The 22,413-nt window shown below is 38.2% G+C and overlaps 1 protein-coding gene and 1 pseudogene across 3 annotated transcripts; one reads left to right on the forward strand and one right to left on the reverse strand.

The window, feature by feature from the left end:
• Positions 1–773: 773 nt before the first annotated feature.
• On the forward strand, positions 774–6,045 carry LOC130733848 (putative B3 domain-containing protein At5g58280). Of its 3 annotated transcripts, none has more exons than XM_057586126.1 (8): positions 774–875; positions 1,334–1,414; positions 1,582–1,656; positions 1,742–1,837; positions 2,449–2,510; positions 2,585–2,744; positions 2,865–3,071; positions 5,075–6,045. In XM_057586126.1, exons 2-8 carry the CDS (start codon positions 1,334–1,336, stop codon positions 5,759–5,761), a joined length of 1,368 nt encoding a protein of 455 aa, XP_057442109.1. In that variant the 5' UTR covers positions 774–875; the 3' UTR covers positions 5,762–6,045. The 3 variants fall into 3 exon arrangements, with proteins under 3 accessions (XP_057442109.1, XP_057442111.1, XP_057442110.1); XM_057586128.1 differs by having other exon boundaries at positions 2,585–2,711; XM_057586127.1 differs by lacking the exon at positions 774–875 and adding an exon at positions 902–1,017.
• A 761-nt stretch (positions 6,046–6,806) lies between these two features.
• LOC130733849 (probable LRR receptor-like serine/threonine-protein kinase At1g06840) overlaps positions 6,807–22,413 on the reverse strand; it is a 38,186-nt pseudogene continuing 22,579 nt past the window's right edge.

Genomic DNA, 22,413 nt, shown 5'->3' on the forward strand with positions numbered 1-22,413 from the left:
TCATTCAGCAATCATAAAAAAAGAATAGAGAAAATGAAAATGGGGCTAAATGTTAAATTGAAAAACTTGAAGGGAATCAGTGTAATTTAGGCCCCGTTTGGAAACATAGCTTAATTAAGCACTTATGGTCATAAGCGCTTATGACATAAGCGCTTATTAATAAACTATTTTAAAATATTTATTGAAATAAATTGAAAATAAGCTATATATAAGCATAAGCTCTTTTTCATAAGCTATCCTGAATAGCTTATGAAAATAAGCTCAAAACATCTTATGGCCTACCATAAGCTGTTTGCATAAGCTCTCTCAAACACTGACATAAGAGCTTATGCTATCAGATAAGTTCAAATAAGCTCTTCCAAACGGAGCCTTACTCTTTTAGGTTTTTTTTTTCCGGATTTGGATTCTCTAATGTGTTAATTGCACATGATCATGTCGTGTGATAGATCTAAACCTTTAATTATTTTTTAATGAAATTTAATGGTCAGTATTATTTTCCACACAATTTTAATTTTCTCTTTCCATATATTTATTAAGGGCCCGAATTTCATTAAAAAATAATTAAAGTCTCAGGTCTTCACATGATAAAATCAAGTGATATTAAGTATGTGTTTGGTTTCAAATATGGAGAGGCCAAACGTGGATCCAAAAATAAAAAAACAACAATTTTTTGCTTCTGAAAATGTGGATCGGGGCCAAACGTGGATCTTGAATGAATTTTTCAAACACACACTAACACATGAGGAGATCTAAATATGTTGTGTTGTTTGATATATAACCCAAGTCCCAACAGAGGCTGAGGTAACAAAAAATTTGAAAATCAAATTGCCACCTTTTGCTCCAGCTTTCTCAGTCCACTGTCAGCTTCTTACAAGGTAATAGTTATGACCCCATTTTTTCTGCTTTTCTTAAATCTCTTGTGCTGGATTTCTTCAACCTCTCTTCCTTTACTTTTTCTTTCTTATAAGCATTAAACCTTCAAGTTGCAGTCTTCCTTACATTTCACGAGCTCTCAAGGTATAAAAAACTCATCTTGCTCAAGCCCAGAATATGTAAAATCAATTTTTTTTGAAATGAACCAGCTTTTTCACAATAAATGGAAATGGGAAAACGAAAAAGCATGCACCTTTCGACTTCTAGGACCTGCTGCCATTGAGAAGCATTAACTTTTTGTCATTTCAATTGAGAATAGTTAATGGGTCTGTGTGAACTGTGATGCTTCATTTCTGCAAATAACTGCATTTTCTCTTGAACCATCGTCTTCCTCCAAGTATGCATGTATATATTTGTGAAATCTAACATCAAATTATACCATACTTGATTCCACTAGCAGATGGCGAAGGGATGCACAACCAACAACACCTATGAAGAGGCTAGAAAGCAAAGGCTTGAAGAAAACAAGAAGAGGTTTCAGGTAATCAGCACTTTGTTACAGCTGATAATTTTAATATTAGTGGCCATTCTTGTAGTTTTGTTTATATAAAAGCTTCAGCTTTGTGGGTATAGCATATATGCATGTGTAAAAGCTAAAGACTTTCTTTTATGTTGGTTGAAATGTAACTTCACTTTTTTGCTCTCAAGGATTTGGGAATTTCAAGGATCTCAAAAAATTTGACTGAAATCGCAAGCGCTGCGAAGAAAACACCTAAAACCCCGGTAAGCTTCTATTTGGTTTGGTTTGACTCTGAAGAAAACAGCATTTGATTTCATTTGACTCATTTTGCCCTCTTTCCTTGTGCAGCCTCGTCTTCCTAAGCTGAAATCAAATATTGATGGTGTGGTGGAACCTAGGCGCTCTTCTCGTGTGCGAAACCCAGTTACTACATACCGTGAAGATGTAAGTAATATTGTCTTTCAAATAATGTAAAGAATGAAAAAAAGCTAGTGATTCAACTTGGGTTGGATGATAGGATACATAATAGCATGTTTGGGGACTTAAACGTGGAAGCAAAATCAATTTTTGAGTGAAGTAGTGTGGGAGAAACAACTCCTAGTAGCTTTCAGTGCGCATAATTGATTTTGAGTGAGTAAAACACAGATCACATGCTATAAAGCTGGTATGGTTGGATAAATAACAATCACAAGTCTTATCCCACTAAGTGAGGTCGGCTATATGGATCACCCGATGCCATTGCGCTCTATCATAAACATATTAAGATATTGGTTAGTTTTACATTGGCTGCCGAAGGCTTAACACAACCTTCCTCCTTTACCCTTAGTACTGGCTATGCAAGCATATAGTAGAAAAATATATACTAGGCACATGTGCTTGAATTTGTTTGTTCTTTCTATATCTCTGTTTGATAATTAAGCATTCAAGTTTGTTGAGTTGTTATTATTATTTTAATTTTAAAATCCTTGATTCTTGTCTTTAAAGATTTACTCTTCATTTCCAATGTGATAGTCTAGCGGAAATGTCTACATGACAGTACATTCTTTCAATTACAGGTCAACGCAGACCTTCCATCTTTGCGGAAGAGGTCAAGATCAAGACCATCATCATGGGAAAGGTAGTTAATCACTTACTTAAAAGCTAATCTATATTGCTAATGTTATACTAATAAAAAGTTTATGGGACTCTTAGTTACGTAGCAAGGCCACTAGATGAAATCAAAGTAGCAACAGAAAGAGAAAGAAATCGTGCTCTGGACGCTGCAGAGGCTTTCCAAATGAATTTACAGACTTCCTATCCATCATTCGTCAAATCAATGGTTCGATCTCATGTTTATAGCTGCTTTTGGTTGGTAGGTTTCAGCTCAGAAAATCTTTATCTATGGCCTGCACATATAGCTGTTTTTGGTTCTTTTCTGTTGAGATTAAGTAAATGTACTCCTAATATATTATTTTCATCTCTATTCTACTAGGGTCTTCCATCTAGATTTTGTGAGGAGCATCTCCCAAAAACTCTGTATGACATGATTTTAGAGGATGAAGATGGTTCAGAATATGAGGCTGTTTACATTGGGAAAAGAAGTGGGCTTAGCGGAGGCTGGAGAGCATTTGCATTGGATCATAAGCTGGATGATGGTGATGCACTTGTTTTTGAACTGGTTGAGGCCTCGAGATTTAAGGTAATCTATGTTATAAGTTCTCTTGTAACTCTCTTTTTGCTTCTAGGGTTGTTAATACTTGCCATATCATCATGGATTGAACTATAACTAAAATTAACTTGACAAAAATGTCAGATGACTCACAAGATAATGAATATTCTTTGATATCTGTCAATGGTTTTATGTTTGAGAAATGCACCATCAAACATCAAGGTTGGGGTTAATGTGTACTGGTAAAAGTAAAATTTAAGTTTGGGTTGTTAGAGGTTACCAATGAACTTTGAATTAAAGTATTCTTGATTTATTTATAACATTCACATTTACTTGAGTTTTTCTTGTTTCCGAATGTTATTTTCACAATAGTTCAAATTTTCAATAGTTCAACTCTTGCAGAATGGGCTGCACCTTCCTTGTCACAACCACCAGCCTTTTCTAATTGTTGCTATTTGTCAATGACCTTTCTTCGCATGCTTATCGTCCTTAGAATCGACCAAACAACTCATACATCTTCCTTGCTGCACTATTGCAATGCAATGAGTGAGAGTCAGAAACCACCTCCACGCTCCACCCAAGATTCACAATCTATCATTTTATTTTTTCAAACTGTACCGATTGAAACTTCATTCTCCATCACTGTATCTTGGCTGTATTTCATATTGTTCCTTCTTTGCTATCTTTGACTGGATTCTTCATCCATCTTATCTGTTGTAATGTTTCTTTCACTTCTCAGTTCCACGTTATTGATTTCTACTCCATCTTTGTGATTATAGTTCTTGATTTTCAAACCTCTATCTCTCTTTTCACAAATTCCACCAATTCCTCACCTTTATGCAAAAGCTAAGATACCTTTGAGCATTGCCCTCTCAAAAGTCTCTCCATGTGGCCAATGGATTACTAACCTCCTATTATTGGTACTGGTGATAGGCATGTCCTTCCATTGCTTCCACGGCCAACTGTAATTTCCCTTCCTTCTTTCCTTTCATTTCCACGTGTTGCTTTAGGTGGCTTCAAATTGTTACTACAGGTGGATTAGGCACCCATGCATTATGCACATCATTTCATTCAAAGATTGGGACCCCTAGAGTTACTAAGCCCTAGTATGGAAATAGTGAAGTATTGTAAAGCACCAACAATACGCCGTATAGATGGATCAATAAATGGAGAGCCAACAGATTTAGGGAGCATAGGATTAGTGACCATTGGCAAGGAGAGGGGCCTGTAGTCCCATATGTGTCTCACAGAGAGAAGATCCAACATATTTGCTTTGAATTAGGAGAAGTGAACCATTAGAGAGGTTTTTGATTTCAATTCAGAGGAAGTAGTCAAGGGTGCCAAATTGCTTGACGGCAAAGACAGTAATCCATTGTTAAATGACTTGATGGAACTAGAGGTGATGAGCTCCTTATTACTCTTTTGACATCAACATAAATGAGAATGTTAATGACTACTGTAGTGGGGCAGTAGATGAATAAGGAAGGATCACAATAGCTTGCAGCAAAGCCATACTTAAGTAGTTTAGACCAAAGCCAAACTTAAGTAGTTTAGACCAAAGCCTGTCAAACATACACGTGGCCAAAATCAACTAACCGCTTATTGCTTCCATCAATATCATCAAGTAGAATGGGACTAATGACATCATTTCAGGTGTTTAAGAGTTTGGTTATACTTAATGTTAACCGTGTCTTGCAGTTTTTGATGCTTAAGTCTACTCTTGTTTGAGTAAATCTATATTATAATTTGAAAAAACTTGTTAGTTTCACAATCATGTTAATTTAATTAACTTACCTGCTCAAAAGATCTCCAATCACGCTCAGCTTTAGGTTGATGGAAGAACTAGGATTTATTGTTAAAAACAGAAAAATAAACTATCGAGTGGACAATTACTATGGTTAATATCTCCATGTTGCTCTAATCTTCTGTTACCACTCTTCCTCTTAATGGATGGTTTTCTAATAAGTTCCCGAATGTGTTTTTATGGACAATATATTAGCAATAATATTGAACCTAACATGGTTTGACTGCAGATTTATATTTGTAGAGCATTTCCAGAATCAGTTGAAGATGAAGAGGATACTTTGGAGGAAGAAGGAACAACAAGAGAAGCTAAAGCAACAAAAGTGAAAAAAGCTGCTAGTAATGCTGAGTCCAAATCAAACAAGTCAAAAAAACCAAAACAGGCCATTGTACATGAAACTAAGGAATCAGCAAATCAGAATACTTTGAAGGAAGAAGGAAGAACACGTGCAAGCAAAAGACTTAAAGCTGCTGGATCTAGTGAATCAGAAGAATCAAACAAGGTAAAGAAGCCAAAACAGGCCATCATGCACGAAACTAATGAATCAGAGAATTCTCAGGATTCTCTGCTAGAAAGTAGCATTGACAATGAAGTCAAACCAGCTAAGAAAACTAAATCTTCTCAGAAAGAAATGAAAAAGAAATATACACTGCCTGTTACTGGTGAATCAAAAGGGGAAGCACCAATTGAAACTATGAAACCAAAGGAAGCTGTTCTTTACCAGCAAAGTGAACTTGGTGACTCAGGTAAGGCTGAACAGCTTCTTTTGGAAAATGAAGTTGTCAAACCTAACCCGTGCAAGAAGAAAGAACTTCAGGATGCTGAGAACGAGTTAAAGAAGGTTGAGCCAATTGAACAAGCAAGTAAAAGGCCTAGGAAACAACGAGCTGTGAAGCTTTTCAGAAAGAAAGTATAGGCTTGGAGCTATTAGCTGGTAAAGAAAGTTATCAAGAAATGCATGCATTTATTTAAGGATTTGTGATTGACTTTGGAAGCACACAATGTTGTGTTAGGATTTCTGCACTTTCATATCTGTTAGTGGACAAGAGATGTTAGTTAGTCCATATTAAGTAATGTGTAAGCTTCTATTTTCCCTTACTAAAGGGTATATATTAGTAGGTATGGAAGTTTTGATACATTAAAAACTAATGTGTAATCGTGATCCTTTCTAGTATAATTACTACAAGTTGGTTGAAGTTACACTATGATCTTTGAATAATTTGAACGGAAACAGTCCTTGTCTATGCAAAAATCCCCGTGTACAACTTTAAGTGGGCAAAAATATTAGAAATTTTTCATAGGAGAATCAATATTTTGTGTTTCTAAATGCTTGTAAGGAAGATTATTAAATTAAGTTTGTGATGTTTTTTTATGAAGGACATGTTTGGTGTCAATACTGGATGCATCTTTACAAAAACAACTACTTTTTTTTTGAAAGGAGAATAATGGATATATATAAATATAACTTGTTGAGAAACAACCCCTCTCAATATGGGTACAATAACCTAACCAACAAAAGCAGGTAAGAAACACAAGGAAGCTTCAATTTGATGTTGATCCCTACGAGATGTGGATCCACTTGTATTTTCCAAATTCACACGAATAAAAAGAAGATATGAAGCAAGTGTAGAAAGCCATATAACATTTTCCTAACATGATCTTTAAGCATAATCACCCACTCAGCATCTGCAAACTTGGTTGTTTGTAAGCTACCTAAAATAAATTCACTTTCCAAATACTTTGAATGTAGTATCATAATTACTTTATCAACTTGAAGTATAATGAATGTACAAAATCCATGTATTATAAGTCAATTCTCTGCCATTTATCTATAACAGGTAGTATAAAAAATATCATAACAAGTGAAAATTGTCAATACAAATTCATTATTCAATTTAACTGCAGGGCACTGACATTCTCATATTAGATCAAATATGTCTGCTAAATCTAATCATCAACTTTTATCTTGGTTTGATGATTTGTATAGCTCCACTAACAAGGTCACTACCTGATACATCTGAGATTAAAGAAGAGTACTTTACAGACGATGAAGGTTGTGAACTGCATATTGTTTCACAATCACTTGTAGGGTATTCAACTTCCTTCCCATTAGACTCAGGCATCATACACCAAATGTTTTCGAGCTCTCTAACCACTTCTACCATGTTAGGTCGATCATTCGGTGCATCTTTGCAACAATTTAAGGCCAACGTAAAAAACTTCTCCACATACTCAATAAAATAAGATCCCATACGTTCATCAATAGCTGTTAATATTCGACCAGATTGGTGTGCCATGTTAACCTGAAAGTGTCAAGCAATGTATTATATTCATACCTTAGAGAATGTTTAAGGATCACTAACATTTTTAGTAAGAGAAAACAATACTAACCTGTCTAATAATATTTTCACCATGGATGATTGGTGGCCTGCCAGTCATAAGTTCCAAAAATACAACACCAAGACCGTAAACATCACTCTTATCAGTCAACTTATGAGTTAAGAAGTACTCTGGATCAAGGTAGCCCTGTTTTATTAAAATAGTGAACAAACCATTGAGAGATCAAAAAATTGAATAGGTAAATGAACTTTTCCAACATATAATAATAATAGTACTTCAATAAGATTTCAGTTTTTATCCTTAGTGCAAACATACTCAATTTTAGCAAAATTACTAGTATGTTTGAAAATCCTTCTACAATTTAGTAAAATGATTTCATGAAAAAATAAGTCGTTAGGCGAAGCCTTACCGGGGTCCCTTTTACAACTGTAGATACATGGCTAGGCAAATTGCCTTCAATATCTGGAACTGGGGCTAGTCTTGAAAGTCCAAAATCAGCAACTTTAGCTATGAATCTAGAATCCAATAATATATTGGTGGCCTTGACATCTCGATGGAATATTGGAGGATCAGCTTCATTGTGTAGATAAAGAAGACCTTTAGCTGACCCTAAAGCAATCTTCAATCTCAGTGCAAAACTAAGAGTTTCTTTTGAGTTAGCTGTCACAAAACATCAAGCACACATTTAAAAGAGATAATATAGAAAGTTTCTTTTCATTTCAAATTGGAAAAGAAAAACATATATGGAGACAATGTTTGAGTATATGATCTAACTTACATCAAGCTCAAACTAGAACCTTCTTATAAAATTCCTATCATACAAGACTCAACCCAAAGTTTATGAAAAAGATCAAGTTCTCAGGTGTAAGACCCATGATTTTAGAATTAAAATAAATTAATTAATTTCCACCTCACTCATAGGATTCTGTGTAGGCGTGAGAGGAACTTGACTTATGTTTGATGTTTGGATTAGTATTATGAGAAAGAAAGTTCAGGGAATGACTAAGAATAGTTCTATAGTCGCTATAGGTTATAGCACGAGTCTTATTCACTTCCGCTTTAGGGCAAAAACGTTAGTAAATGACTAATCTGCTCTTAAAGCACTGTAGAAACGATATTCAAAAATAATCAGAGTAATATAAGAATTTCTCTTATTCCTTTCCTTGACAAGTGTTTCGACATGAAACCCTGGACTGTACGAACGATCGATTTCAATTATCGGAAGTTTGCCGAAACTGAATCCCTGATAGCTCAAGAACCTTAAAGTAAACTGTCGATGAAGACTTTTTCTATTCAGAGCTTCAAATGAAGATTCCACACGCGTACACCCATTTCTTTCGATGTTTTCGACCTTTCTTCAGTAGGAAGTCTTCTCTTCCGACATCAACTGCAAAAAGTAACTTTTCGGGTTAAATCGATTAACACCGTTAGTGAATCGCTTGCTCAAATTCCAAGAAACCTGGTTCGAGTTCTAGAATTATGTCGCCGGATTCTATCTTATAATTCATTGAAGAATGCACAGGAAAAATCGGAATCGCGAAATTTTCATTTCCCCGCATTTTCCATCTCCTATAAATAGCATAAAAAACTCAAAATCCTCACCATTTTCACCACCAAGGCCGCGAGCTCAAGAGGAAGGAGGGAGAGGAAGATTTTCTCCGTTTCTTGCCTGATCGTCGCACTGACAGTTGTTATACGTAGGCCTCGAGGTACTGATGCTTTTCCTTACCTCTGATTGTAAATTCTGTCGCTTTTCTCTATGTCTTTCTGTGCTCAATGTTTCGAGCTTTTTGTAAAAGTGTCCAAATAACTTGATTTCTCTGTCTAAACTTATTCCCTGCATTCCCAAGAACATGAATATCCAGTTGTTTTCCGCTGATTCTCGCCGAATCTCAGCAGAGATCAAATTCTGTAGAAATACCCATTTTTATGAGAAAGCCTTGCTTTTTGGTTCGAAAACTCTCGACTGAGCTTAGCGCCAGTAGGATTAGTTGTTATAAATGTCGTTAGGATTAAGCTTATCAAATTTATTTTTCGAAATTCCAATTTTGAGTTTCCGAGCCAAAAATCTTGACCAAAATACCCCTGTTCTAGTTTTCGATCCGATAATTTTTCTGAGAGTTTCCCTGGCCTAGATATCGCCTAAGAATACCTAGGAATTGATTTAGATCGAAGAAAAAGTTCGGAAACCCTATTTTCTAAAGTGGCGGAAACCTGTTTGTTAGGGTACTATGTCCAAAAATAATTTTTTGGTCTCTATGACCTGAGCCATTGCGTAGCTCTTTCAATTGTCAAAATTTTGGCGTTGGTTTCGTGTCATTCCGAGTTATGTAGCTCGATTTATGCTCGTTTTAGCGAACAAAGTCTTCGTTGTCCATTTGTGCCTAAATGTGAACTCTGAAGCTTTAAAAGCTTTCTTTCCGGTTTCGATTAGTGTTATTAGATAGTTTTGTTTCTAGTAGGGCTTGTGTTGACGATTGTGTTTCCTTGTTCTAGGTTCGCAATTTCCATGCACAACTTCTACTCACGAAGGTAAGGGTAACTCGGTTTTAGAGTGTCTTTGAGTCTTGCATGCTTTTGTCGCACTGCCTGCGTTTGAGATGAAGATGTTTATATTGATTGGCAGATGATTATGATTAATATGTTGAACAGGGAAAATGTTTTCTGAAGGCTTTGGCCGAGTGAACTTATTGAGACATGTGTCTCCGTTTTCTGAGAGACTTCGGTCGTTTACTGGTTTCTGTCATTACTGCTTTCTAGTGGATAAGACATGGTTATTGTTGATACCTTGATTGTTGTTATGTTGAAATAGTGAGCTGAGTTAGTATGCATTTTGATGAGACGTATGTTTGTTGATAATATGAATAACATGTGATTATGTTGATTTGATTATTGAATTTGAGATTGTTGTTTGAGTGACCACTGAGTTGGATGAGATGTTTTGGTTTGCTTGAAGTGGCGATGAGGTGGGTTTGTCCCACGGGATTGTCCCGTCTGTCGAGGCGTTATAAAGTGGCAATGAGGTGGATTTGTCCCACGCGATTGTCCCGTCTTTTGAGAAGCTAAAGTGGCGATGAGGTGAGTTTGTCCCACGGGATTGTCCCGTCTGTCGAGGCGTTATAAAGTGGCAATGAGGTGGATTTGTCCCACGCGATTGTCCCGTCTTTTGAGACGTTAAAGTGGCGATGAGGTGGGTTTGTCCCACGTGATTGTCTCGTCTTGCGAGACGTTATTGTTTGATTGATATTGTTGAGGTTATTGATATCCGAGTTGATTATATTGTTGGTTCTATTGATATATGGGTTGGTTTATATTGTTGGCTTGACGATATCTGATTTGATTCATATTGTGGGTTTTGTTGATATATGAGTTGATTTGCATTGTTGGTTTTGTTGAAATTTGATCTACAACTATACTGTTGAAGTTATCGTTATCTGAATTAATCTATGCTTTTGAGTTATTGGTTCCTGAGTTAATTTATGTTGTTAAGTTTTGTTGATATCTGTTTAAAAACCATATCGTTGATTTTGCTGATATGCTGATATAAGATTTGATTTCATGATCGATAGGATGAGCTGTCATCTAATTTGAGTTAAGTTGCTAGGTTATTTACCATGCTAAGTAATCAAATTTGAATAGCATGCTTTTCTCTTTTATATGCGGTAGTTGTATGGAGTTAACCCTTTCTGTTTGCTACTTGTTGTTTGGGCGCTTAACGCTATTAGGCGATGGAGAGCCTTCCGACGATGCTTAGCCATGCTGAGATGGAGGAGGGATAGTAACCGGCGGAGCAAGGATGGAAGAAGCTGTATAGTTTCCTCTTAGTAGTTTATGCTTTGAGTCTTCTTCGTTATCTGAAAACCCTGCAACTAAAACCCTGTTTTCGCCACTGTTTAAGTGTGCGTACTTATTTTGGAAACTTGCTTATGATATTGTAAGATACTATTATTATATGTCGGGAACGAGTTGTTTAATTAAGACTTTAGTTGTTTTGAAAAGAAAAAAAAATATATCGTGTTTTCTTAGGATTACGAAATAGTCCTTAGACTTTGTTAGGTTACTAATATGACTCCTCAGTTGAGAAATTGGGGCGTTACATCAGGCCTTATAATACCTAGCCTACTACAACCTATTTCCATCCCTAATAGAGAACATAACGATTGTTATTTAATAACACAATTTTAGTGAAATGCAACTAGACACCAAGAAGTCAATTAATGACATGAAAAATTAGATAATGAGAGAACATGATGTACCAGAAAGGTGATCTCTTAGCGTTCCATTTGGCATAAATTCATATACTAGCATCTGCAAGCACAAAGAAGATGTAGAAAAATGAACAATTCATAGAAAGATTAAAGATTTAAATGAGAATTAAAAACAAAATATTTTGAAAAAAGTTAGGGAGGAGTGGGAGGAGAACAAAAAATTGTCATAATTAAATGTCCAAATAACTCTTTTTTCATGAATGACTAAATACTATAGAGTTATGAAGGTGAATTTTTTTATACATTTACTTTCTCTTTTAAATTCTCTTTCTGATGAAAAATTTCCAATACTGATTTTAATCAACATCCTACTTTGTAAGTATTTTGAAAGGTCCTATTTTTTAAGCAGAAATCATATCCTCGTAAACACAAGGCATTAATAGCTTGTTTGTTTCCGCAACCTTTTTCCCATAATCGCGTAAATGAATCTGGTGCCAATCACACTAGCTTTTGAAAATATGCAATTCTAAAGAAGGTGCGGTTTATTCAAACATGTACTAAGCAAACAAGACTCGTGGAAATAAAAAAATTATAAAAATCATGTTCTGAATTTTAGAACAGTTACCTGTTCACCACTTTGATCGCAATATCCAATCAAGGACACAAGATTGCGATGATGTAGCCTTGATAGAATTTGTATTTCCGTAAGAAACTCCCTTTCACCTTGTAATGAACCTTCTTGTGCTCGTTTTATGGCAACAATAGTTCCATCATGAAGAACACCTTTATAAACCTTCCCATATCCTCCTTCTCCAATTTCATTAATTTTGCTGAAACTGTTGGTAGCCAAGGCCATCTCTTTATATGTGAATGATCTTAAACCATCAATTCGTATTGAAATCCTTGATGCTGTGAAAAAATAGAAGTTTATTCTAAAATGTATCATCTAAATCAATATGATATGATTAGTAAATTGATTTATCATATATATGGTATAGACTAAATAATGTTTAGTGCAATGACTTCTAAACCACAATAACAAAGATTGCACTATAAAGACAGGTAAAACATAAAAATAATAAGGTGCTCACAATTACGTCTTCTGGAAAGTGTGTTATTGTCTTTCAAGCGTATTCTTAATATAAGAATGGTAACAATTGAAGATACTATAACTGAACAAGCAATTGCACCCAAGACTATTCCAGCTAGTGCACCTTTGCTTATACCAGAACTTGAAGATGTGGTAGTCACTGTGGCAATAATGGGAAGTATGAGAGCAACCACATATCAAATATAAAGTAAAAGAAATAAAGAAAAATTTACTCACAATTGTTGTCAACTTTGAAATGTGGAACATTAATTATACTAGTATTTACACAATTAGAGACCACTAGCTCAATATGCATAAATCTTTTATATAAATAATCTCTTTGAATTCAGGTTAAGCTTAATTTTACCACAAAATCTTGCTCAGATACGAGGATGGATATAAATTTTATAAAAACTTACTTAGCCATTGGCAACCGTCAATTATACCAAAAGCTTAACCTATCAGATAAAGGGTTCTCCTGAATGATTTTATATTATATTTGTAACTGACATCTTAGACATATCTTTAGTTAATGTGGGTTATTGACTCACACCCCTCACACCCGACTCCTAGAGTGTGAAGTTTGAAGGACGGAAGACAACAGTTAATACCATTCTAGAATTTGGGTTAGCTTGGCTTTATCCCAAAAGTCAAGCTAGCTCATGATATATTCTTAAAACTTTGTCACTTTCACCAAACATTCTAGCAATTGTATGTTTATGAGACTTACCATCATTGTAAGGACCCAGGAGAATGAACTCTAGAAGTTCATAAGGCCCAAACAAGTCACTTTCATGCATTCTCCATTCTCTGAAAATGTTTCTGATCCGAATGACCTCACTTGTATTAAAAAGGTAAGAACTTCCATTACCAATTGCAGGAAAAAGCTTCAAGCGTATTCTCAATCGAGGCCCTTTTTCCCTTGTGAAACTATGGATGTACAACTGGTCATTTTGTATATTAAGACTATCTGTCAATAACCTCTCAAATGGTTCCACATATGTACGAAAATCTGAAAACCCTGGACTTTTTAATCGATATTCAACAAGCAATGGGACTGCACAAACACACTCTGCATTGTATTCATAAGGAGGAGGACATGATTGGCTGGGACAGACAACATTGAAGTTACCATTGATGTTATTCTCATTTCCATATCCACAAAACTCAACTAAGGTGTTGTTGTTTGAGCATAAAGGATTTCCCTTAAGCCTGAAAATGATAATTTTCAAATAATAATGTTACAAGTTACGCATAAAAGAGAAATTTATGTTAAAGGCAATGATCAACAAGTTTTGATCTATGTCATAAGCATAATAACATAGAGAAAAAGGTGAAACTCTCCAATCCCACCACCATGATTTCAATGTAAACAACAAAATGAGTTTAGAAGCATACGAGAGTGTGACATTTGGAGTAAGATTTGTGCTTGATATGCTTGTAAATTGATTATTTTCTATGTCCCTGCAAGATTATAAACTCAAGCAAAGTAAATCAAAATAGAATTTTTGTACAACATATATTCAGAAGGAAATACAAAAATATCTATAACAAAACACAGGATACAAGATGCTTAAAAGAATATATTGACCATTTGCTCAATAACCATATCAAGTCCACATCAGACAAATTATGTGAGTATCATTTTTGGTCTTACAAGTGTAATACTTCTGTTCCATTTAAAGTCTTGTTTTTCCAAATGCTTGAAGGAACAACTCAATGAATTATTTGCAATTGACCTGTCTTATGATGTAAGGCAATTCTTGATGAAAATGTTATTGGTTTTATGACATAATTTGTAAAATAAAAACAAGGTTATCAACATTTAATAAACTTAATAGGTACAACTTGACATAGAAGAAGAAAAGATGAAATAAAAGACAGCTCACAGCTTTTGAAGGAGAGGAAGACTAGAAAAGTTGGAAGGAATATTTCCAATAAGCTTGTTGTTTGATAAATCTCTGCAAACATTCCAAAAGTTAAATGGTAAAATTATACGAATTTCACCTAAATTAATATATTTTGAGTAGAGGAAAATATTCACATAGGAAACTTCAATAGTTGAATGCAAAACCAATAAATCATATCAGAAAAATAAAGGTTCTTACATTGTTGTGATATTTTCAGAAAGCTTATCGGTAGGAATTGATTCATTCAATTCATTGAAACTGAGGTCACTAAAATATATAGAAATAATAGTCAGTAAAAAAGTTACAAATAATCTTAGACTATACTTCAATAGCGTAGATATGCAACTTCAATTTCTCAAGTGCAACCCACTTCTCTTGGTATACAATCTAATAAATCAATAAGTTAATAGGACATGAGATAATTGAACTTACAGATAGCCAAGGTGTGGTATCTTGCATAAATTAGGAATCGGTCCTTTCAAGTTGCATTTTCTAAGGCTCCTGGTAGAACCAAGTCAATAATGACAACATATAGATTGCAAATCTTGTTAAAATCCCACATAGACTACATAAATATAAGGGGTAAAAAAATTTTTACAAGGTTTTTGTTCTGTACTAGGGCAAGCTTACGTACGAGAGAGACAAAAAGTAAACCCTAGCAGAGCACTAAAATAGCAAAACTACCATAAAAGGAATATTCTCATTAATGCTGAAAAAGTTGGTCTCGTACAAGTGGATGACCTCCCCTTTTATAGAGGGGGTGGTCATGATATGGATCTTTCCTATATTTGGGCCTGACAATCAGGGTCCAAATCCCCGTACATATAAGACAAATCCAAAGGAATCTTCCAGCTGGCTTGTGGGTCCATCACCTAAGGGAGGGCAATGAAGCTCGTCATGTTGCCTTTCCCGCCTTGGCTATCGTCAATGGTTTGTTGTTCATTTTGGGCGGGACATAATCTTCTTTATGTCCCGCCCAGTCCACATGCCCCCAAGACATGAGACTCGAGTAGAGAGTTGAAATGTCTTCATCATGTTACCTAGTAGTTCGCCTCTATTGTTTATTCGTTCATCGCCATTTTACCTTCGTTGTTACATCGCCATTTTCACGCTTCGTTGTTACATCGCCATTTTCACGCTTCGCCACCTTTGTTGCCGTTTCAAAGATATGTCGCCATTAATCATAACCGTCAACCACGTCTTTTCAACTGACGCACGTATCCTTATTTTCCGGGATTTCGTCATCATTTGTTATAAATGCAATCTTCAGTTGCGCGTCTCGAGGAGTAATGTCTTTTCGCTTCCTAACTTTTCGAATTTCAAATCCCACGATCCCACGATCTTCCCCCACTCATTCTCTCTCTTCCTTTCTCTCTATAAAATCCCCTTTTCACTTTTCATTTTTCACTTTCTTAAAACTTTTGCTCTGAAAACCCTTTTCACCGCAGCTTTCATTCTCTTCTTTGAACTCCGGTGAACCTTTTCTTCCTCCGGCCGTCGTCATTGCGCGGTGCTCCCCTATCGCCGACGTTCTCCTTTCTCAAATTCACGGTTCTCCCTCTGGTTAGTTTTTCTCTTTCTTGAGACTCTTCGTTTACTTCTTTTTTCTCTGACTCTGTTCATCTTCTTTCTTCTTTTAACTCTGTTCATCTTCTTTTTATGAAACTGCCTCGCATGTCTTTACCAAACGCTAGCCTTTCTTCCCTAGAACTTTCTTCACCCTCCACGGAGGAGGAAGTTGTCGCCCCCTCTATAATTGAAATTCATTCCTCGCCTTCTACCCATGATGATTCCGGTCCCGCCGGCTCTGTAGACTCAATTCTCTCCTCTAATGGAGATTTGTCTTCACCTGAATGGCGCTCTGACGTGCATTTAGTTGAAGATAAATGTCTGTTGCATTCTATCTGGAGCAGCGTTGGGAGCATTAGTTCGCTTCGAATTTCTGCTCAAGGGTTCACGAAGATAGATCCCGCCACCTCGAATAATGAAGACCATCTGTTGAATGTCCTCCCATGTGGCGAAGATGACTGTGTTCTGTTGCGTAAAGAACCAGACGATGGATCGCCCGATTTTTTCTTTGTTTATGGCTATTTCTTCTTAGATTTAAACATTAAACTTCCTTTCTCGCCGTTTATATGTCACGTTCTTTCTTTTCTGAATGTGGCGCCTTGCCAACTCCAGCCCAACGCCTGGGGTTTCCTCCGCTGCTTTGAAATTCTTTGTGAACACTTGAGTTTCACTCCAACCTATCCCTTGTTCTTCCTTTTCTATAAATCAGTCACCACTAAACCTACTTCTGTGAAATGGGTTCCACTATTAGCCCGTAAGAACATGAGTCGGTTTACCGCCCTTAAAAGCCATTACAAAGTATGGCAGAAGAAATACTTTAAAGTTGTGGAGTCGCCCGAAATAACGAACTTGTTCCGAGATTCTGACAATAACCCCCTCTTCCCTTTTTACTGGACAAAGAACCCTCGCCGAAAAATATCTGTTTCATACGACGCCTTGGATGAATCTGAACAAGGCGTCGCCGATTACCTCCGCACACTACCAGTAATTTCCGGTCACGACTTGATTGAGGCGTCGAAGTCCGGCACTTTAAATCAATTTTTTAGTAAGTTTATAATCTTTGTACGTAACTTCTTTTTCTTTTTGTTCATGTATCTCGTCTAATTGATGTTTTCCGTACAGCTACGATGGGAAAAGGCAAGGTTGACGCGAACCCACTCAAGATGAAGGAGTACCTCGCCCAGTCTGCCGCGGCGGCGAAAAAGAGGGCCGCCGAAACTGAGCAGAAGAAGAAAAATGAGGGTACCTCGGGTTCTGACAACGTCAGGGACCCTAAACGTCAAAAAACTTCAGGTGCTGCTGGTGGTAAGCCTCTCCACCAATCAACTCTTGACTCAAAAAGTCGTCCAGCTGAGAAAAAGAAGGGACATGACAATGTCCCGCCCCCTCAACAAGATTCAAGCACGCTGATCAACCGCCCATCAACTCCATTTGGCCAGGCTGGCCCTAGTTCAGCCATTGGTGGCGAAGCTCCTCCCCCCTTGCTGAGCTTGTCGGATCCTCACTTCAATGGGCTGGAATTCATGACCCGTACTTTTGACAACCGGATTCAGAAGGACATTTCCGGTCAGGGTCCCCCCAACATTGCTTCCATGGCGATCCATCACGCGCTTTCTGCCGCCAGCACTGTGGCGGGAATGGCTCAGTGTGTAAAAGAGTTGATCTCAGCCAAGAACCGTTTTGAGAAGAAGGCAGCTGATTACAAAACAGCCTATGAGCAGGCTAAAACTGATGCTGAGACTGCCAACAACAAGCTGAAATCTGCTGAGGAGAAGTGTGCTAAGTTAACTGAAGACTTGGCTGCTTCGGACCTGCTTCTTCAAAAGACAAAGTCTCTTAAAGAAGCCATAAATGACAAGCACACTGCCATTCAAGCCAAATATCAAAAGTTGGAGAAGAAACATGATCGCCTGAATGCTTCCATCCTAGGGCGTGCTTCTCTCCAATATGCTCAAGGCTTTCTGGCGGCCAAAGAGCAGATCAGTGTAGTTGAGCCGGGCTTTGATCTTTCCCGCATTGGGTGGCTGAAGGAGATCAAGGATGGTCAAGTAGTTGGTGATGATGACATTAGCCTCGATCTCCTTCCCCAATTCAATGATGAGAGTGAGCCTGAAGAAGATGGCGAGGATGGGAATGAGCAGCACAGGAATGAGGATCAAGGGAAGGAAGATCCTCAAGCTGGGACAAGCCAGGGCAACAACGCCAACAACGAGAACCTGGCTTGAATTTGTTTTTATTTTATGAAGTTGAAACTTTTCTTTGGGCATTGCCCCGTTTTATTTTCATTCCAAATCATGTATGGGCATCGCCCCCTTTTCTCTACTTTAAATGGATATCATCTTAAGTTCATTCGTTGTTTTTAGTTGTTCCCAACTTTCGTTGTTATATACCTTAGCCGATTTTTCGACGAGGCTTGGTTTCTAGTGGCCACTAGAATTGCCAAGGCTTTTAACTTTTGAAGGCGATACTTTCTTATTCCGAAAGGTTTACTCGCGGTATTTGCATACCTTGATACGATTTGCATTGCATGAACTCGTAATAAAAATTCAAAAAACATACGATTCTGTTGAAATGATCTTTTCATTAATTTTCCTTCGTATGGGAACAATTGTCCCTTCATTACAATTGTCGCCTCATTAAAAACCTTTCCAAAGAAAGGGAAAAAGAGTGCGACTTCATTTACATTTGTTGTTTCTACTAACTAAAATACTGCTTTAGATGAGAGGCGTTCCATGTTCGTGGAACCTTTTGACCGCTTAGTTGTTCCAACTTATAAGCTCCTCCTCCAACATCGCCAATAATCCTGTAAGGCCCGCCCCAGTTGGGTGAGAGTTTGTTGTGTTTATCGGGTATTGTATTTTTTCGGAGCACTAAGTCTCCTACCCTCATTTTTCTTGGCACCACTTTTGTTGAGAACTTTCTTGCCACCTTCACTTTTCCCGCCTCATTTCTTATGTGGGCCTCTCGTTGTTCCTCGGGCAGCATAATTAGATTTGCTATTAAGTTTTTTCCGTTGTCATTTTCATTAAACCGAGCCACTCGCCAATTTTGGTTTTCAATTTCCACTGGGAGCATGGCGTCAGTTCCATAAGTTAGACGATACGGGGTTTCCTTTGTGCTTGACTGCTCCGTGGTGTTGTATGCCCAAAGAACGCCTGGTAGTTCCTCCGCCCAAAGCCCTTTTGCTTCATCCAGTTTCTTCTTTAAACCCTTCAGGATAACTTTGTTAGCCGATTCAGCCTGCCCATTGGTCTGTGGATGTTCTACAGAGGCAAATCGCATCTCGATTCCCATTTCTGTACAAAATTCTCGGGTAACACTACTTGTGAATTGTGTTCCGTTATCCATTACTAATGCCCTGGGAACCCCAAATCTACAAATAATCCTTCGCCACAAGAAGCTCCTGACCTTGGCGGCCGTGATAGTTGCTACTGCCTCAGCCTCTATCCACTTAGTGAAGTAATCAACCGCCACGATGATGTACTTCATTTGTGCCTTCGCCACAGGGAATGGTCCTAAGATATCGGTCCCCCACATGGCGAACGGCCAAGGCGACATCATGGTTGTTAATTCTTCTGGTGGAGCCTTGTGTAGGTCAGAAAAGACTTGACATTTTTCACATTTCTTAACATACTCCAAACAATCCTTCTTCATCGTTGGCCAATAGAATCCTGCTCTTATCACCTTAACTGCCAAGGATCGCCCGCCAATATGACTAGAACACACGCCTTCGTGGACTTCCGCCATTATTCCGAGGGCGTCCTTGATATCGACACATTTGAGCATAGGAGACATGATTCCTCGCCGATACAACTCTCCACCCACCAGTGTGTAAAAACTGGCCTCCCTTCGTTTTGCTCTCGTGTTCAAATCATCCTCCTTTGGTGGGTTCTCTAAGAAGGTTTTAATCGATTCCATCCAAGATATCTCGCCCTCACTGACTGACTTTACAGCTTTCAACTTTATTTCTACCAAATCAATGCTCGGGCGAGGCAGGGTTTCTTGAATGACTGTCTGGTAGTTGCCCAATTTCCCTGTGCTTGCCAACTTCGCCAATACATCAGCCCTCTCATTTTGTCCCCTCGGGACATGTTCTATTTTGATTTCTTTGACCTCCATCATCAATCTGCGCACCACTTCCAAATATTTGGACAGTTGCGGATCCTTCACCTGGTACTCACCTTTCACTTGTTTAACCACTAACTGCGAATCTCCTTTGATAAATAACTTCTGGACTCCCAATTCAATGGCCAACCTTAAGCCGGCAATCAGAGCCTCGTACTCAGATTGATTATTGCTCGCCTTGAACTCGAACTTGAGAGACTGTTCAATGATCATTTTATCTGGACTTTCGATTGTTATTCCCGCCCCACTTCCAGTGTTATTAGAGGATCCATCCACAGACAGGACCCATTCTCCTTGAGTCTTCTCTCCTTCAGTGGGTGTTAATTCCGCCACGAAGTCAATTAAACTCTGGACTGTGACTTGGCCCCTTGGCTCATATTGTAAGTCATACTCTGACAGCTCAACTGACCAGCTAACCAATCGCCCTGATAAATCAGGCTTCTGAAGTACTTGCCTTAAGGGAACATCAGTTTTAATTTTGACTTGGAAACTTTGGAAGTAAGGTCTGAGGCGCCTTGCAGTTTTCAGAATCGCCAAAGCCGCCTTTTCAATTTTTTGGTACCGCAATTCTGCCCCCTGTAAAGTATGGCTCACGAAATATATAACTTTCTGCTTTTTTCCTTCTTCCTGGAGCAAAACCGTACTTACCGCCTTGTCAGTAACCGCCAAATAGAGCACTAATGGAACGCCTGGTGTTGGCTTGGAGAGTACCGGTAATGTGGCCAATGTTTCTTTCAATTTGGTAAAAGCTTGTTCGCATTCCTCTGTCCACTGAAACTTTGAATTCTTTTTTAAACATGTGAAGAACGGGGCCGCTTTGTCACCCGCCATTGGCAAGAAACGTGACAAGGCGGCCATTCGCCCTGTCAAACGCTGAACCTCCTTTATACTTGTTGGGCTTTTCATTTCCAAGATCGCCCTTCCCTTATCTGGGTTTACTTCTATTCCTCTTGATGTTAACATAAATCCCAAGAATTTTCCTCCCTGGATCCCAAAAGAACACTTCTCAGGGTTTAACTTCATTTGATATGTTCTTAACTGATCAAACGCTTCTTTAAGGTCGCCGCCATGATCACTAGCCCTGGCGGATTTTACAATCATGTCATCCACATACACCTCCATATTCCTGCCTACTTGCTTTGAAAAAATTTTGTCCATGAGCCGTTGGTACGTAGCTCCTGCATTCTTCAAACCAAAAGGCATTGTCTTGTAACAATAGTTCGCCTGATTGGTCATGAATGCTGTACTTTCCTCATCCGAGGGATGCATCATAATCTGATTATAGCCCGAATAAGCGTCCATGAGACTTAAAAGTTCATTCCCTGAAGCTCCATCCACAAGCTTGTCAACATTGGGAAGTGGGTACGAATCTTTGGGACACACTTTGTTCAGGCTCGTGTAGTCCGTGCACATTCGCCATTTCCCATTGGCCTTCTTGACCATTACAACATTGGCGAGCCACGTTGGGTACTGTACCTCACGGATGAAGCGGGCCTTGATCAATTTTTCAGTCTCTACTTGTACAGCCTTGTTCTTTTCTTCACTCATTCTTCGCCTTGGTTGGATGACCGGGGTCGCCCCTGGTCGTATGGCTAGTTTGTGAGTGATCACCTTGGGATCAATCCCTGGTACATCATTGATGGTCCATGCGAAGAGATCTAGATTATCACCCAGAAGGGTGATTAGTCTGTCCTCTTGTTCTGTTGTCAAACCACTGCCAATCTTTAGAAACTTGTCCTTGACTTGCACCTGCTTGGTTTCCTCCAGCGGCTGTGGGCGAAAATCATCAGCATCATCTCTTGGGTCCAAGCTAAATCCTTCTTGTGGGAAGATTTCTGTAATTCGGTGGCTCTCCTTGGCGGCCTTCCGCCCATAGAGCGCTACGCTCCTCAAATAGCATTCCCTTGCTGCATTCTGGTCTACACGCAATATCCCGACCTTCCCGTTGCAGGCGGGATATTTAACAGTTAAATGAGCAGTTGAGATGACCGCGCAGACCTTGTTGAGGGTGTCTCGCCCCAAGAGTACGTTGTAATTGGCTCTACACGCCAATACTAAGTACTTTACTTGAAACTTCTTGACAAACTCTCCTTCTCCAAAGGCAGTCGGAATTTCGACGTATCCCCGCACACTGACACGGTCTCCTGTGAATCCCACCAAAGTTCCCCTGTATGGTTTCAAATCTGATTCCTTTAGTCCCAGGCGATCAAAGGCGTCTCCATAGATGATATCTGCCGAAGATCCCTGGTCTAAGAATACCTTCTTTGTCACATAATTGTTAACCCTAATTGTTACCACAATTGGATCGTTGTCATGGGGAATTACA

Source organism: Lotus japonicus, chromosome 1 (assembly GCF_012489685.1).
Source record: "Lotus japonicus ecotype B-129 chromosome 1, LjGifu_v1.2".
Lineage (NCBI taxonomy): Eukaryota > Viridiplantae > Streptophyta > Magnoliopsida > Fabales > Fabaceae > Lotus > Lotus japonicus.

Excerpts from the sequence above, each read along its gene's own strand:
- LOC130733848 (XM_057586126.1), top strand. The coding sequence starts at position 1,334 with ATGGCGAAGGGATGCACAACCAACAACACCTATGAAGAGGCTAGAAAG. Across the intron at positions 1,838-2,448 it reads TTACTACATACCGTGAAGAT|GTCAACGCAGACCTTCCATC; the intron begins GTAAGTAATATT and ends TTTCAATTACAG. Across the intron at positions 2,745-2,864 it reads TTTATAGCTGCTTTTGGTTG|GGTCTTCCATCTAGATTTTG; the intron begins GTAGGTTTCAGC and ends CTATTCTACTAG.